This window comes from Xiphophorus couchianus, chromosome 23 (assembly GCF_001444195.1).
Source record: "Xiphophorus couchianus chromosome 23, X_couchianus-1.0, whole genome shotgun sequence".
NCBI classification, from domain to species: Eukaryota; Metazoa; Chordata; class Actinopteri; order Cyprinodontiformes; family Poeciliidae; genus Xiphophorus; species Xiphophorus couchianus.
In genome coordinates, this window is record NC_040250.1 from 17,409,365 (window position 1) to 17,426,805 (window position 17,441).

The 17,441-nt window shown below is 39.8% G+C and overlaps 1 protein-coding gene across 1 annotated transcript in view; it reads right to left on the minus strand.

Moving 5' to 3' along the window:
* Window positions 1–477: 477 nt before the first annotated feature.
* ndst1a (N-deacetylase/N-sulfotransferase (heparan glucosaminyl) 1a) overlaps window positions 478–17,441 on the minus strand; it is a 66,953-nt gene continuing 49,989 nt past the window's right edge. Inside the window, exons 3-15 of the mRNA XM_028008618.1 lie at window positions 16,274–16,756; window positions 15,489–15,576; window positions 14,990–15,144; window positions 10,054–10,239; window positions 8,858–8,986; window positions 7,963–8,145; window positions 7,460–7,556; window positions 7,116–7,239; window positions 5,641–5,815; window positions 5,354–5,524; window positions 4,004–4,113; window positions 2,367–2,469; window positions 478–2,279 (exon numbers count right to left, since the gene is read on the minus strand). Coding sequence (XP_027864419.1) covers window positions 2,160–2,279; window positions 2,367–2,469; window positions 4,004–4,113; window positions 5,354–5,524; window positions 5,641–5,815; window positions 7,116–7,239; window positions 7,460–7,556; window positions 7,963–8,145; window positions 8,858–8,986; window positions 10,054–10,239; window positions 14,990–15,144; window positions 15,489–15,576; window positions 16,274–16,756 — 2,124 coding nt within the window. The 3' untranslated portion in view covers window positions 478–2,159. The remainder of the gene's footprint in view (window positions 2,280–2,366; window positions 2,470–4,003; window positions 4,114–5,353; window positions 5,525–5,640; window positions 5,816–7,115; window positions 7,240–7,459; window positions 7,557–7,962; window positions 8,146–8,857; window positions 8,987–10,053; window positions 10,240–14,989; window positions 15,145–15,488; window positions 15,577–16,273; window positions 16,757–17,441) is intronic.

The window sequence follows — 17,441 nt, forward strand, 5'->3', positions numbered from 1 at the left end:
AAAAAAAAAATTAAGCTTCAACTGAGAGCACTGTAACTGGTGATTATTAAAATCAAAAATAAGACTTGGCTAATAATTGTGCACACGATTTAATTTAATTGCAGCTAACGTGGTTCTTTACTCAGGGGGGCTACATACATGCCACTTTTTTTAAATATATATTTACCATCCGCTTCACAATTATACAATGCTGTATAATTACCTTTTTTGTCATAGGCTTATGACAAAAAATATCATTAAAATACACCTTGTGGTGGCAATTCAACAACTTGCTCAAGGGATATTAAAATGTTTGCAAGATTTTCTCCGGCTAAATAAAATATTCTACATAAATGCTGGATATTTCTGACTTTTTACAGTTATTCCGAGGTTTTTTTACAGATCTTTACAGGGCATGCCAGTGAATGTGGGCGGCTCTGTATTTCCAAGCCTAAGTGCAGAAACTCGCATAAGGAAACGAGGCAACAAAGATCCAACTAATGAAAAATACAGTGGTGTTTTATTTGCAAATTAAAAAGCACCGACAATATTAGTTACACTGTAAAAATTATTGACAACAATTACAAATCTGTATCATACAGTCCAGGAGATTAGTACCATCGTTGCTGTTATGTGTTTAATACTTTATATATGGAGAAACTCTGCACTTTTGTACAACAGTTGGCAGTGAGAGGACGTGAGAGGAAACACTTCTGCATGATGAAAGGATCCAAACTCCCCCTCAGCGCAGCACTGACGTTTATAAACGCTACAACAACAGGCTGATGGGAGAGTAAAACCCAAACACATTCAATAATTTAGGTCTACCGAAGGGTTTTATGTACATTACAAAGTCAGGAAATGACAAACCGTCGTGTGCGTTGTAATTACATCCGAACAACGTACAAAACTATTGCAGTAAAAGCAGCTTTTTGTTACCGATGAACACCTAGTTGCAATGGTAACACCTTGACCTACACCCAAACATCCGTATGAAAACACCTGGCGTACAATTTGTCAGTTTTTTTGTTTTTCTATTCTTCCCAGGTCTATACTCGCTTGTAAATGAAATTAAACATAAAACACAAAAAAATATACAATTTTAACAAATAAAAACGCTGATAACATTTGAAATGCACTTTTTTTTCTTCTGTACACAATCTGAATCTGTAGGACCATGCATACAGTAGCTAGCTTATGATCTTCACAGATTGTAGTAGGAGCCATGAACTCTGTGTGCTTTCCAGTTAACCTGTATGATCAGGGTCGACGCTCGTTCGAGTGCCATTGTGCTTTCTGTGTCCGTCCGTCCGTCCTGTTCCCGCCCCGGCCGGCTCGGGGGTCACCACGCTGCAGGCCGGGCCGACAACAGCGCTGCTCATCCCGCTTGGGTGGGAACAACACCTCTAACAGGTTTAGTTTTGGTACATTCTAACAAAATATGCATTTCCATCAGCACTACAGAAACGTTAAGTCAGACAGAAGAAAACAAAACAGGAGCTGATTGAAACAAAAGAGAAAAAAAGAAGGATCCCTCAGATATCCAAGGGGTTGATAGTTTGTTGAAGATTCTGTCCTGGCACTTGTAAATGCAATAACTAGATTCTACCAAGGCCTGTTGAGGAAGGCTACAAGATGCAGCCTGAGTCAGGACTCCTCACGTCCTCACTTACTGCTCATATACTCCTATCAAAAGTAGTTCGACTGGACACGTCCAACATGCTGCCGTTTGTTGAGACAATACTGTCCTACTCCGCTCCAAACATCACGCCTTATCACAGAGGACATGTGATAGTGTTTACATTTGTTGCCCGTTTACAGAACTGACAGGTAAAACTGCTCAGAGTTCATTTGTGTTTCCTTTTTCAGTCTCGGGCAACAAAGTTTATGTGATGACACGTCAATCAATGGGACCGGGATTATCGAACACCGGAGGACCCCCCACTCCACTGTGCACCACCGAGTCTTTCCTTACTGAAATCCTCAGGACACAGTTTCAGGGCAGCCCTGAAGCCAGTCTGCTCTCCACTAAGAAGATCAGAGTTAAGCTTCGGGTTCTTGTTCGGTTTATCTCAAGGCCCGAGCTCCAATCTTTCAGGTCTCTTTCAGATCGGTGAGCCCTGCAGGGTGGAGCCGTGTTTCAGAACGTGGAGCTGTGGTTTTCCCCTGCAGCGGTGCTGCTACCTGGTGTGGACCAGCTCCTCTCTGAGCCAGCTGGGTAGCGGCTGACCCATCCTGTAGAGCAGCTTAGACAGCTCAATGTTGTGGTCACGGTAGTACTCCCTGAGGAACTCCTGGGACTGAAAGAAACAAGATGGAACTAAATGTAGGCAACTCACAGCAAGCTGACTTTTATTATAACAGCTCTTTCTAGGAGAGGATCCTACCTCAGGGTCCATGTCAGGGTACCTGCGTCCTTTACTCTTTCCCAGACACTTGGTCTTTCCTCCCTCTAACAACTGACACCAGAAGCCTTTCTTGGGGTCAAATCTACACATGATGGACACAGAAAATCCTGAACGTCAAAATCTGACCTCAAGTTTGAGGTACAACTTTCAGGTTTCAAACAAATCAAATCAAACTCTATTCAAGTGTAGTGAGTCCAAAAAAATAAGGAAAAAAAGGAGCATCAAACTCAAATTAAGAGCATCTCAGAATGATTCGATTACATGTAACTGTTTGTTGTAAAAACTTTGATCATGCTATCTATTTCTCATTATTTTTTCTTTGTGTTTTAATTGTGAAACTTCGATACAGTTGTCTCATATTATATTGCTATGCTAAATAAAGATAAAAGTAAAATCCAATACACGACTACAGAAACTATTGCAAAACAAAGTTAAACATACAGTAGATGCAAAATTTTTGTCATCCATGCAACGGAAATATTTTAAATGACATAAATGAAACTGAGGAAGATAAAGCAGGTTTTCCACTCCACATGTCCGACTGTTTTTCAATAAAAGGTGAACATCACAATTGCTCTTTTTGCCTAATCATAGTCAGTGGGTGCAAGATAAAAAAAGAGTAAAGAGTTAATGAGGCTTTTGCTGTGAAGGTAATCTTGTGCCTAATAAAATCAGAAAAGGCCAGTTACCCTTATAAATAGGTTATAGGTTTAAGTGATTTAGATGAATGCTACACACTCAAGACTCAAACGCTTTTACAGTAAACCATTCTGCTCGGATCAAATGATCAGGCTGACAAACATTCTTCAATGTGGACGCTGTTACTGAGTGAAGAAGTTAGATATCTCGAGTATATGTGAGATGTTGACTGAGGAAGCATAAAGCTGTAGGAAGTTTTTTAAAGGAGATAAGGACATTCCTGTCACATTTTAACACATCTGTGGTTTAATTGGGCTGTGAGAGAAAGCAAAACAACAACATCTGTTTAAACCTTTAAAGATTTAAGACTCTTTTCAGAATAATAACAGATTTGGAAATGTCAGAGTTAAGGATCTACATTCTTTGAAGATAAACATGTAATTCCAGCCATGTTGATACAAGATGGTAAAGATGGTCTAAAATGTCTACTTTGCAATTATTTTGATTTTGTTTCAAAAGCAACTGTTCTTTCACACAGTATAGTGTGTTATGCTGTAATACATTTTACTGTGTATACCGCAGGCAGATAGACATTTCATGGTAGTTTGATTCTGACAGGAACCTAGATGGGTATCTCTCAAAAGACAATAAAACTGTAAAATAAGTTAAAAAAAAATATCTAGTTTTATTTATATTTTATTTTAAACATGTTAACATAAAAATATATATACAATTAATTACTAAACACAAACTTGCATTAGCTACAGACCTAAAAAGAGAAATCAAAAATTAGCTAAAATTGCTGAGGGCGGGTCAGAGATTTAGAAAAAGCAGAGATTCGAAATTTGGATCATAGCATCTCTAGTTAAAGAAAAAAAAATTTGGGGGTCTAAAAAACACACTATGAAGAAGCAAACTAGGTTGTAATCTTGGCATTTGAAAAGAAAAGCATCTGAAGCGAAAGAGGGGAAACTTACGCTAAGATCTTGTGGTAGTTGATGACGTTGGGGAGGCCAAGAAACTTCTGGATTTTATCCATGACTGAGGCAGGCTCTGTCTTCAGTATCTGTCCATCCAAAACCAACAACTGGAGGGAGACAGGAAGCTAAGTATTAGAAGAGGGACAGCTGTGCATACAACAGTGCAACATAAGAAAAAAAGTTACGCCCACATGATCTTCTTCCCCCCTTTTTTAACTACTTTTTTATAATTAAATTCAGACCAATTCCCCTAAAGCCCTCAGGTCGGAAGCAATCCTTAAACAGGGGTCAACAATTAATGAGAGAGAGCAACAAGTAGTAAATGTAGGACAGATATTAGCTCTTGGACTAAATACAGTAACTGTAAGTTTGTCTATAAATTGTTTTAGAGTTTTGCCTATAGAACCAGCTCATCAGGTAGCCAAACTGCAGTTGTAAGGTCTTCACATCTATCTTTGTTGAACTGTGGAAACTGCTGACAGAAATCCCCTGGAACTTGTGCAAGCCCTGGTAAATGAATCAATAAAACCCATTGGGGAGTAAAATAACAAGTAGTCAATATCTCCCACCACTGCATTATTGATTATTTCTGTGGTATAGGTCTTGAAATATAAATCACTGATTCACAAATTTATTTGAGCAGTCTGTCCTCCAGATGTTCAATGGCTGACCATCCTGGTTTTAAAATTTTAATTGCTAATTTCTTGCCAAGAAATATTATTAAAAAAACATGGATTTTCCCCAATTGTCTATGACATTTCTGCCTTCAATCGCTCTCTCTCCTCTGGGGTGGTTTTTTTTTGCGTGTGTATTTTTTCTTTTTTTTTGCATACTTTTGTGAGAGAGTGAGAAACAGAAACCCCCAAAAGCTTTTAAAACCACCAGTGTGTTTGAAGATGGACACATTCTGCCAGTATAAACTTCTATCCTGTGCACATATTGTCAAGGGCTTAGCTTTGAAAGCAGAAATCAGGCTGCTTGAACTGAGAACGTAACGTGGTTCATTTAATTTAAAGAGAACACGGTATTACTAAGAATCTTGCTTTGTAACACTGAACCCACAGCTAATCACTGCTTGCTCGTACAGCTTGTGAATCGAGACAGACTGGAGTGCTAAAGGTTAAATTTTCCTCTGCGAGTGTTCGTAAAGGTCAGTTCTCATCCACTGAGGTCAGCTGGATTTAGAATACTCTCTTCAAGGAATCCAAAGGCGAGAATAATCCCCCTCACTGCCCACTCCCTGCAGGGAATCTTAATAAATACTTCAGTATCTAAGGAAACTCGTCGTCTTGTGTTTGCTCGCTGATTACACACCGATCACCACTTTGTAACTGGAAAACAAACTACCTGGCTGGAATGATAGTGATTCAGCCAGCGCTCCAGGTGGACAGCGTACCAACCCGGCACCAGGCATCGATTCTGGAGAATCCGTAGTTTGATTGGAGCGTCGCGGGCTGCAGTGATGACTTCATTGAAGGAGTACTTCAGCGCCACCGGGTCGTCATGGGCCCTTTGGTGCTGTGGGAGAGCGACTCAGGTTTCAGTAACAAAACAAAAAAAAGACTTCCTGACTGTGATGGCGTTCATTGTGAAAGATGTAGTGGTTGGCTGCAGGTGTGAGGACCATGACAGACCTGGTACCAGGAGTAAGCTCTGTCCGCTGGGTTGATGAGGATGGTGATGATCTTAGCTTTAGGCAGAAGAGCAGCAGCCCTCTGAGCAGCCACCTCAGAGTCAAAGTAGTTGGCACTCTTCTCAAAGTAGTAGTCTGAACTAGTGTTGGAGGGCAGAGGGAAGTACTCCATGTACCTAGCAAGCAACAAACACAAAGCAAAGGATTTGTAGCAGCCATAACTTCTGATAAAGTGGCTCTTGGTGGAAAAACAGCCAACATCGTGTTGTGTTATGCAAAGCCATTAGCAATAAAACAAATCACTGTTGTATTTTTTTAATGCCTTTGAAAATACAATGCCTTATATTTATCCAACTTGAAAGACATTAACGCTAAACATAAATAAAACTTGAATAAATCCACTTGTTTTGTAGAAATGTTGGTCTCAATAAAAAAAGGTTATAGATTTGCAGACCTGCCATTCTAAGCTGTCCTGAGCAGACAGCGTCAGAAGTGTCTTATCTGGCTAAAGAGAAAAAGGACTGAACTGCTGCTCAGTGGTCCAAAATCCCCTTTATCCTTTAAATACAACTAAAGGTCCCAGAGTGTGGAGGAAGAATGGAGAGGCACAGAATCCAACTTGCTTGAGCTCCAGAGTGAATTTTCTACACCAAGTGATAATTTGCAGTGTTGATGCATTTATTTCATACACCTAAGTAAACACCAGGCTACTGGTGTTTACTGTCCAGTAGCCTGGTGTTGTAGTCAAGACCACATAACCCAAGATGTAGTAGAAATAAAGACTAGATCATACCAAGAGAAGACTGAGACTTTCTACAGACCAAGTCAAAGACTAAAACAATATTTCAAGACAATTGCTCCCATTATGATAATCTGCCTGTAGCAGGGCTGGACAATAAACCAATAACAATGTATACATACATACAGACACGTGATCAGTATTAATAGATAATACATTTGATAGAATTTTCAATAATTTCATTGAACTCCGATCCAGAACCACAAAGCAAAGCATTCTGGGGGATATTTTAGCCACTCAACTTCTCATTGCCAGGTAAGAAAGGTTAAACTAACCCAGTCACTCTTTGGTTACCTAGCAACAACCTGTTGAGTAACTTGCGCAGCAGCAGTTTAAGGTTTCTCCAGCATGCCTTATAACTGCTTAAAAAGAAAAAACAACGGCATAGAGTGAAAACTGTGAAAACAAGAGTTGCAGTCATGCCACCAGTTTGGCACTATTTGAGACACTTAAAGCAAAAAGCTAATAAATAATGATCGACATCGACCAAAATGAAACACTTTAATTGTTTATGATACTTAAATAAATCAATCTAACTTGTCTGTTAAACAAGTTAAGCAGACAAACCAGACGCTTCTAAAGCGAGCATAATTTTAACCAACTCGGCATTAGCTACAAAAAGTGAGTGGAGGCAACAGGTGGAGGTCGGAGACGAAACATCTGATCACATGTCTCACCAGTCAATGCCTCTGTGATAGTTGTGTCCATTGAAGAACTGGATCTCCTCAAACGTCTCCTTGCTGGGATAGTTGCTGGTCAAGTCAGGATGCATGCCAAGAAATAGGTAAAGTGCTGTTGTCCCTGGAGGAAGGGAAGAGATAAAAAACCAAAAAAAAACTTTTATGGCAATGTCCTAATAAATATACTCCACCAAACAGCATCATTTATAATCCAAAATGTAGTAACTAAAGGATAAAAATAGAGCTATAATTCAGAGTAAGAGGTCTGCTCTGAGCGACAAACTCTTAGTATTATAATTTCTAACTTGGCCTGCAGAGGGCGCTGTAGAGCTGTGACTCACCTGTCTTCTGAGGCCCAATGACAAGCAGCTTTGGGAAGCGGTCACATGTTTTCTCTTTGGACCAGATGTCCTTGTGTCTTTTATCCTCACAAGGATCCTTTAGTCACACAAAAACACACATACAATGCTGTAAGTGGGATTAATTAAACTTCACTTTAATGTGTAGAAATCAAAGGAAAATGCAGATGAGTTAAATGATGATGATGACATCCATCTGCACCCACAGAAAAACAATGTACAGGGCTTCTACATATTTCTTATACCCAGATTCTTTACTTTTTCACACTTTAATTCTCTCTCTCTCTTTGTTTTAAAATGTAAAACCTATATAATCAATCAACTGCACAGATTTCTACAAAGACCTGACTTTAAGTACATAATTTGTTGAGAATATTCAAGGAATCCTATTAGCCTGGAACCGTGGAGCCTGGAACTGTGGAGACGGTTCCAGGCTAATAGGTGATGGAAAAAAAAATAAAGGTGGTGTAAAACCATGACCTCACCTGCCAGAGGGGATCTCTCTCAGATGGAAACAGGCTGAAGTATTTCTGAGCCAACTGGATAGGCGGCAGAGTCTGCATCTTCAGGTTGGTCCACGTCTTCACAAACATCACCAAGCTTTTGAAGGTGTACAGACCAAGACGGTCGTTCCCATAGTTGGATAGATGGGTCATGAAAATACTGATCTGCGAATGGAAATACCAAGCAGAGAGAAGTTTACTGAAACAGAAGAAAGGACAAGGAAATGAGAGAAACAGTGGCTGCTTTTCACCACAAACTTGCCTTGATTAAAATGTGCAACTAGCTGATTAAACTGTTCAAATCATCTGTTGAAAATGCCCAAGATTTCAGGAGTTCACTTTCTTAAAAGAGAATTTGTGCTTTTATTCATATTACAGTAAGCTTAGGCCTAGATTCATTAAATCAAGTAAAACCAAGCACATCAATCAATAATGAATGAACAACATTAAAGCACTGTCCTTTTGCTAAAAGATAAAAGCGCAGCAGTTTTGTGCAACCTATTAAGAGATGAGCCGACTCAGAGTAATTAGGATCAAACAATAATAAAACCACTGCAAAAACAACCCGTGCCGTTTTTGTTTGGGGAAGGTCACGGTAATGTGAATAAAATGGTCTGCAGCCTATGCAGAGATGGCTGCAGACCATTTTCTGTGACCTTTTTCTGCAATCTCAAACAAAAGTATGTGAAGAATAGGAGGTATTTGCACCATTGCGTCCCGGCTCTTTTAAAAGCGTTCTTTGTTGGAGTGAAATGAAAATATATCTGAGTCATTTTCCCGCACTCTGTTTAAATTTCAATTTGCACCAGCATCTAAATGGGCTTCAAAGTGCGCAAGACAAAGGCAAATGCTCTGTGTGGGAGAGCGGCTGACTCACAGGGTTCAGCAGAACAGTGAGGAAGAGTTCCCCCCCATTGATGAGCTTGTCCAGTTCGTTTGGGCTGCCTGGGTAGTCTTTGTAGAAGATGGTGTGTGTGAAAAGACCACAAGTCTGCCGGGGCAACACCTGCGATGAGAGCACACGGAGAGGATCACAACAAAAGTTGGAGGCACTGACGCAAACGCGACACCGGCTCTCCGCCGAGCCGCCGCTCCTCCGGGCGGTTTACCCCCACACACATTGTTTGTTCACAATAATGTTGTTATTATTCAGCTCATCAAGCCAAAGCAAACCTCCGGTTCACTCTGAGTCTATATGGTAATTCATGGAAATGCATGTACAGTGAGGGGTGTCTGGGGAGCCGAATATCAATCATCAGTCCGTGGTGAACGCTGTCCATTCAGGCTGTTATATCTCAAGGACGGGAAGGGAGTTCTGAGACCACCTGGGCCGACCGAACACAGGCGCAACAAAGAGAATGGACTGAGGCTTATCAGCACTGAAGGTCAACTTGGGAAGAAATAGATATCTTTTCTTCTGAACCTCTTGAATACATTCAAATCCATTTTACCTTATTTACCAAATTATTCAAAAACCAACTAAGCCTGATCTTTTTAGTCGGCTGTTGACATTTCACTTTTTCCAGACACTTGCTTTCTGATGTCAGTCTTCTTTCTGCTGCCGAGGCCTGCCTGCCGGTGTCTCATGCAGTGCTGGATCTTTTGACCACGTTATTATCTCCTTCTCGGTGGAAGGAGGCAAAACCCAACAACACAGATGGATGGACTGCCTCTTTAGGGGACGTTTGTTGCTTTTAGGTAAAATAAAACACAATTCTGCCAATCAACTTGAGATTTTCAAGAAAATGAGGAACAAAAAGTTCAAATGGGGAGGTCTGAAACAGAAAACAATCCAGTTGAGATGTTTTCTTATTCATCTACTAGCGTATTAAATGATGGTTAAAATAGAGACACAGATGACGGAGAAATGCAAGAGAAAAGCAAAACACTACAGCTTTTATTTGGCTTAAAACTTGTCGATATTGGGGACACACTGAGTAGGTGACTGTAACGGAGTGTAATATATTATATTGCAACAAAATATAAATATAATAGGAGGTGCACTTGAAAATATAGATGCTCACAAACATAATGGTGTTTCAAAGATGGCTACTAGCGTTAAAGTGGTCTTACGCTGATGCCGCTGTGGATGAATCCCCGTCGGAAGCGAGCGGGTTTTAGGTGAGGGTACTCCTCAGTGCTGGTCACTTTGATGCCCCAAACTTTCTTCCAGGCATCATACAGCTGCATGTGTACAGGATAGACCCCAGAGTGGTGAGGGGCCACTGCGTAGCCCATGTTCGTGGGAATCCCATGCTCCTGAGGAAGAAATTGCATGAGTAGGTGAGGGCAGGTGATAGGGTACATGATGCATCTAGAGTCGTACATAGACTTAGATTTTCACAGATAATACATTTTAAAAACAGGAATACAAAAGTTATATTTGAATTCACTGCAGATATTTCGATTGTGGGCAGGCTTTAAACACAAAATTGACTGAGGTACGGATAGATACCCAGACAAACCCATGGGATAAATTGGCAGGTAGTGATGGTTGTATAGACAGAAGGGACAGAAACAGAAGGACTGAGGATCGATGGTTAGATAACTGGCAGACAGATGGATGAATAGAGAAATGGATAAAACAAATAGACATAGATGAGGAACAAACTGTAGAGATACGCATATTTTTTTCTCTCGCCACGTTCTCCTTTTATGCTTATTTAGATCCGAAAAACATTTTCATCTATTTCCAGACTTTTCCAGACTGTGTAAGAACCCTGAACATCCATGTCCGAGTTAAAATTAGAAACTCGTATTTTTCTCTGAAGAAAACGGCAGACATTTAATCATCAGCTGGATATGCGCCACCTAAACATGCATGAGACGTTCAGAGAAACACATTGAGGCGTGTAATTCAGAGAACGTCCTCTGAGTGAAGATAACCAAAACGCTTATTTGGACATCATCAGTAAGAAAGAGAGGTAATGTAAGAAAATCAAGTATTCATTCACTTCATGTTGCCTTCAACAAAGAGTCAGTAATACTAATACTAATTATTAGAAAATGAGTGATGTGAGATGACACGACCCTGTCTGAAAGAAGAGTAAAGAAAAAGATTCAGCTGGAATGTGGAGGGTTTACAATATTCGTGCTTTTCACTTTAGTTGTACTTGTGTGTTGCCGTCCAAGAATGAAGGAATTTAAGAGCTTTCCCAAGACATTAAAAAATAACTATACAAGAGAAACTCGTGTAAACTGGCTACTTTAGTAAAACACAGCTGCCTTGAATTTCTACTTTTAACCAAATCAGGAGCTTGTTAAGAAGAGGTGAATGAGTTTGTCATCTTTATTAAGAAACAGGCAAGAACAATTTCAGAAATGCAGCAAAACTTTAAATGCAGCAACTTTATGACTAAAAATTAAGTTATTTACTTAATATGCTCAATTTCAGTCTCAGCACACATTGGGGGTTTTTCAGCATGAGACTTAAGAGTTTTTACAGCTAAATTTGACACCAATATATTTCATTAAACAGCCAACCAGCTTGGTAATAAAATCTTTATCTTCAAGTCAAGCTTGAGTAAATAGACAGTTAAAACATATAATAGGTCAGTTCAAGGTGTACAATTTGTTTGCATTGAAAGATAAATTCTTCATTGTTTCCCAGTATCAGTTTTATAAATGCTGTATTCCTCGCAAAGAGCTTCAAATGATACAACAGATGAGCCCCACCACCATATTAGAAAACTAGAACAATGTCAGCAAAGAAAAAAAACTATACAGATTTAAGAATTACCTAAATATAGTTTAACATCAAGTATTAGGAATATTGTGATATTTAAGGCTTTAGCTTAAGCTTTATATTTAATGCTCACACCCACATTTCCTTCTTTACTTTTTCATGTTTGAAAGCTATCACAGAAAAGCAGTAAAGTGGATCGCGGGTTGAAACTGCTGCGTGTGCAGACAGAATTTATTCAGAACAAATGAACTTGGAAGTTTGTTCTGGGATTTTCTTTTTTCTGCTGAGGATTAAGAAGACAAGTAACAGCATTTCTGAGTTTTAATCAGATAAATCCCCAATTGTTTAATAAAGTTACCCACACTTATACTGGAGTGTGGAAACACGACTTTAAAATTATGACTTTAGGCTTACAGAGAAAAATACATGCATATTTAACTGTTTAAAGTTATTTGATAAGGAGAAAACTGTAAATCACTGAACCACTGCTTTCCCAGACCTCAACTCAAAGATGCGAGTGACAATGAGAACAAGGAGGAGTGGAAGACTGATCAGTCAATCAAGAAATCTCAAAAGCTTGGCCAGAGGGTTAGGGCTACAGCATACAGAGAAGTTCACGCATAATGAGATCCATGTGCCCAGCTCCTGTAGCTGCAAAACAAACCCAAATCATCAACCCTCCACCACCAACCTGGACAGATGGCTGGAAGTTTGTGCTAAAGATCCGTGTTCAGTTCTCTACCCATGCCAAGCTACCTTTCATGTTCCTGTTTATATCTGGAAGTCGTGTGGTTTATTCAGATGCAGCTTCATAAACACAAGTCATGCTGCCATTTTGTTTTGAGAGACAAGAGACTTTTTCCTGGCAACACTCAAGCCAACAAGTCAAACTTGTTTGGTCTTTTACTAACACCCCGGTGAAAAACTGCAACGTTTAACTCGTTAACTGAGGCCTACTGAGTCTGCGGAAGTGCTCCAAAGTGTGTTGCAATTTTTCTGAGCATTGCACAGTGTGACCTTTGGGTGAATTTGCTAAAACTTAGCAGCTACCTTGGATGTTTTTCATTTATGAATAATGTTTCTACTGAAAAGACTGACTTGAAATTGTTTTCAGTTGAAACCGTTTCTGTCATTTCCCTGTAAATAGGCAACAAGTGTTTCTCAACATGGAAAATGCAAGAGAATATGAGCAGTGGAATTGCCTCGGAAACTTTCTAGAACGTCAAGTCGCGGATGTTAAATCTACCATTATTATTATTAGGGCTGGACTCTTCAAAAAAAAGTGTGAATCTTTAGCAGATGAGAAGCTCATAAAGGTGGAAAAATTTTATAATGACAATTAACAAATAAATGTCCATGAAAACTGAATTCATCATATCCAGTTTAATACTTTTCCTTTGCGCAGTCTTAGTTATTTTCCAACAAAAGATTTCCTTTCTCAAGGTCAATGTTTGGACAATGTGAACTCACCTTAAAGTCACGGTTAGTATATTTCCTGCTTGATGTTATGCGGGGCAAACATTCATGTTTCACAGCAACAAACAGCCAAACTTCCTGGTTGTAAAGAGACGGCCACAAGCTACCGATGATCATCTAATCTTCTACATCTGAATAGCAGCACCAGGCAGCTACTTTCCCCTTTAAATCCAATGAAAGTAGCAACATTGCACTCAGTTTTCACATAACACTTTTTCCAATTTCTCTTCATTTCAGGTTAATAAATAACAACAGTGTGGAATCTGGTGTGTATTTTTGCAGCAATGAGGTTAAATTTAAATACATATAGACCTTGGAAAAAATTTGAGTGCATAAGCTCTGCAAATAAAAGAGGGTGTAGTATTTCTTAATTGCCATGGATCCATGGATGTCAGAAAAAAGAAGACCATGTACATAATAATAGATGTTTGTTATATTAGAAGCTGATGTTCTCCACCACAAAATGTTGCATTTTCCTTCTCAATTCTGCATCTGTTTTTAATCAGGTTGTGCCTAACTACGAAAAACAGTGCTGCAAAAATCAAGTTGAATAAGGAAATGTTTCAGCTGCAGAAAATGAAACCAACATTTGTTGTTTATTTGCCTCAGACAGTAAAAACATAAGCTTTGACCATTTAATCTTAGGTAAACCTACAGTTAAGGTCATGCCCGTGGCATTTTTGATTAACAAACAAATTGTTTTTGACAGGAAATGAGACCCATATCTCTTGAAAACCACTAAAATAATAAGAGAGGAGTAAAAACATTTATATGGTTTTATTTATATTTTGTTTTACAACTGCATGTCTAAATGATTAGTAACTTTCTTAACTGCATCTTGCATGTTTCCCCCCTGGTATTTTCAAAGATTTGCCCCTTGGTAATGAACTCTTAAACTTTGAGGTTGGATCTTTACAGCCAGTTGAAGGCTAAATTATCCAAAGCTACTATTATTCACAGTCCATTAATGAGAGAATAATCCACACTTGTTCTTTGTTGAAAATATTAAGGTTCTAAGAGTCAGCATACACAGAAAAAAGACAGGGTGTGAGCAAATTTCACTTAGTTAAATTTGAGACTCAGATATTTTCGTAAGTATAAACTTTGTTCCTCATGATTTCAACTTAAGATCTACAAGAATTTACAAACAACAAAAATTTGTGTTAACTTAAAAATGTATTATTATAATATAAGAATTAATAAATAAATACTATGTAACATTAGGAAACAAAAACAGAATTGTTAATTTTATATTAGTTCCCTAAACAAACATAAAAACTACAATTTCAAAGGCTGAATTAGTTCTGGAGTTTTGTTGCAACATGAAACGGCTGAATTATTCAGCCAAAACTACTTGAAACTAACTAAATTAAAGTTTTCGGTGCAATTCTCAAATAACAAAAATGAAGTACAGATAAAGCAAAAGTTTGAAGGAATGATTGTACAAATTTAAAATGATAATAAATATAATTCTACAACCTATTATTGAAAATCTTGCTGTATTTAAGACCTTTTATGTGATAAAAATGAGATGCATAAATGTAAGTACTTTTTAAGACCACACAAGAATGTTACTAATGAATTAGATAAATGAGAAGTTTTGTACATGTTTTTTGGTTTGTTTGATGGACAAACTAGTAGGATAATAGTTACAATTAAAATCATACTTCCTCTCACAGTGACTGATATAGCTAAAACTCAACTGGAACAGATTTGCTTTTCATTTAAACAAAAATCAAAGAAACTTCCAGCACAAAGGGATAAACAAGGATGCCTCTGATTCACAGCCTTCAGTCAAAGCTGTGACCTTTGCCCTCTCCCCTCATTCTCTCCCCCATCATGACTCACCATGGCAAATTTCTTGTTGAGCAACATCTGCTCGGCCAGCACCGACTGGTTGTGGAATAAATGGGGCTGCATGTGGCTCCACATGTGAGGAAACCACCAGAAATCCTTCACATGGGACAGCAGCAGGTCATCTCCCAGGTCCTCCTCATCCGATCCTGAGTGGGTCAGAGAGTCGGGGGGCGGGGGAGGAAGACAAGAGATTGAAACAAGCCAAAGGGGTCGGCAGGAAAAGGGGATTTAGGAGGAAATTGAAGAGATAAAAATAAAGCAAGACGAGTTGAGACAAAGGTAAAGTGGGAGCAGCGATGGAAAAAGGGAGGAAATGAAAGTCAGTGAAGCAAAAGGAAGAGACGTTCACGTATTAGAGTGAAGGATGAGCAACAGCAAGAAAATAAATCAAAGGTTAAAGGACAGCAAAGAGTAACAGCAGAAAAAGCCTTAAAAAAGTGTTTCAGTTTAGGAAGTTTTCTGGCTCTGCATGAGCTAACTAGCATCTTACCAGCATGGAAGAATTTCCCTGAGAAGCCCAGATTGAAGGTGAAGTTGGGCACATGGGTGCGCAGCTCCCTCTGCGTCTCCAGCAGGGCCTGAAACGGTGGGAGGGGAAGAAGAATGAGTCAACAGATGATGAGCTCAAACTGGCGCATGAGTACGTTAATGAGCAACGCGTGCCCACATATATCTTTAATTCTGCAAGTTTCTCTCGGTAAACATCCAACATCCACTCCCAGCTGCCGCCTCTCCGCTCCCCCATTCTGTTTGATATTTCGCTTCCCTCTGATTCGGGTGTTTGTTTCATTTGATCTAAATGCTGGATGAGGCAACACGACCCCCTCCGCCACCCCGCTTTCAAACTTCTCAATCTTGTCGGGGAGTGGGATTCGTTCCTAAAACCTTGCGGAGGTGCAGGCCTTGAAGCCTCCACCGTAACTTTTTTTTTCCCCTTCCACCCGCCGTCTCTGCATGCGAGGGGAGGCTTTTCTGCTCTGAGGGGACGAAAGCAAGAAGCTTTTCGACATTCTTTGTATGCCTTCGAGCCCCTGAAATATTCATCGTCGCAGAGGTTTTGTGACAGCGCGAGCGGCGGGGCCTGTCAGCTTTGAGCAGCCTGCTGGGATGGATCCATTCAAAAACGAAAAGAGGAGAGAGAAGAAGGGGTTTCTGTGTGACTGGCAGAGGATAGGACATCCTTTGTGTGAGGCCATTTTATTTTTGAATCATAGCAAAGTGCTGTTGAAAACACAGCCAGATGAGAAGATAAGCGAGGCTTGTTTTGCAACTCACCTTTACATCAGGCACCTTCATGCGGGTGCCTTCCTTGCCCACAAAAATGTCATCTATATCCACCAGAATGTAGCGTTCCAGGGACAGCGAGAGCCTCTTCCCAGTTAAAAAAGCCACGGCGTCCACAAACACCAGCTTGTGCAGCCAAAAATTCAAATTATTGCCAAACAGGACCCTCTGGATGCCATCGTGAAGCCCCAGGTCCTGCACCACCGAGGGCAGCAAGGCCGCGTTCTGTCCCAGTGACGCCACGCTCTCGGCCGACTGGGTCTTCGCCATCAGCACGGGCTCGTAGGTGGAGTGGTTGGACTGGAACACGGTCCAGTCGTCCCCCGGCAGGGGACCGGGCAGCGTCTGGCCCGCCCGGGTGATTAAGAGGAGCGGCGACTTGGGGTTGACCGTGCAGTCCTTCAAACCCAAGTTGGAGTGAAGAAAGAGGGGGAAGCCTTTGAGTTGCGCACTCAGCAGACTGTTTTCATTGGCCTGATTGACACAGAGAGACAAGACAGAAATGACAACAATTAATTACATATTGCAAATAACTCCCTATTTTCTTTAGTTGCGTGTGTGAAATAAGGCGTGTCAGGCCTACTCAAGGGTGAAGGCATTAAGCTGCTCCAACCTGCTAACACTCAATCTGCTGTGTTACAATGAAAAAGCTCCCACTGCTCTCAGAGTGACGCATTAGTAACAAACAAATCATTCTCTGATTGTTGTCTTTTCTTTACGTTCGCCCTTTGTGCTACTTGCAGTGTGTCATGTAAAGACTCTCAGCCCTTCAATGTGTCAATATCTCATCACATAACTAAAAAATACATTTTATTCAGATTTCATTTGATAACTCAAAACAAAGTCGTACATAAGGAAAAGGATAGATGGTTTTTAAAGACTTCATATCAAGTCTTTAAATCATGATAAATTAAAACGAGCTCGAACATTTCTGTTCTGATAGTTAACGTCTTTAAGAGCTATCGGGATTGCCGACATCACAATCCATTTTATTTAGTGTTTTTATTTCTGTTTTATCTATTGTATTTAGTTGTGCATTCATTTGGATATTGTAAATATCCAGTGTTCTTCACTAAATTAAACGTTTATTTGTCGTTGAGAGGGCAAACTTGCAACATTATGCAATCATCAATATATTACTTGGAAATAGTCTCAAAAC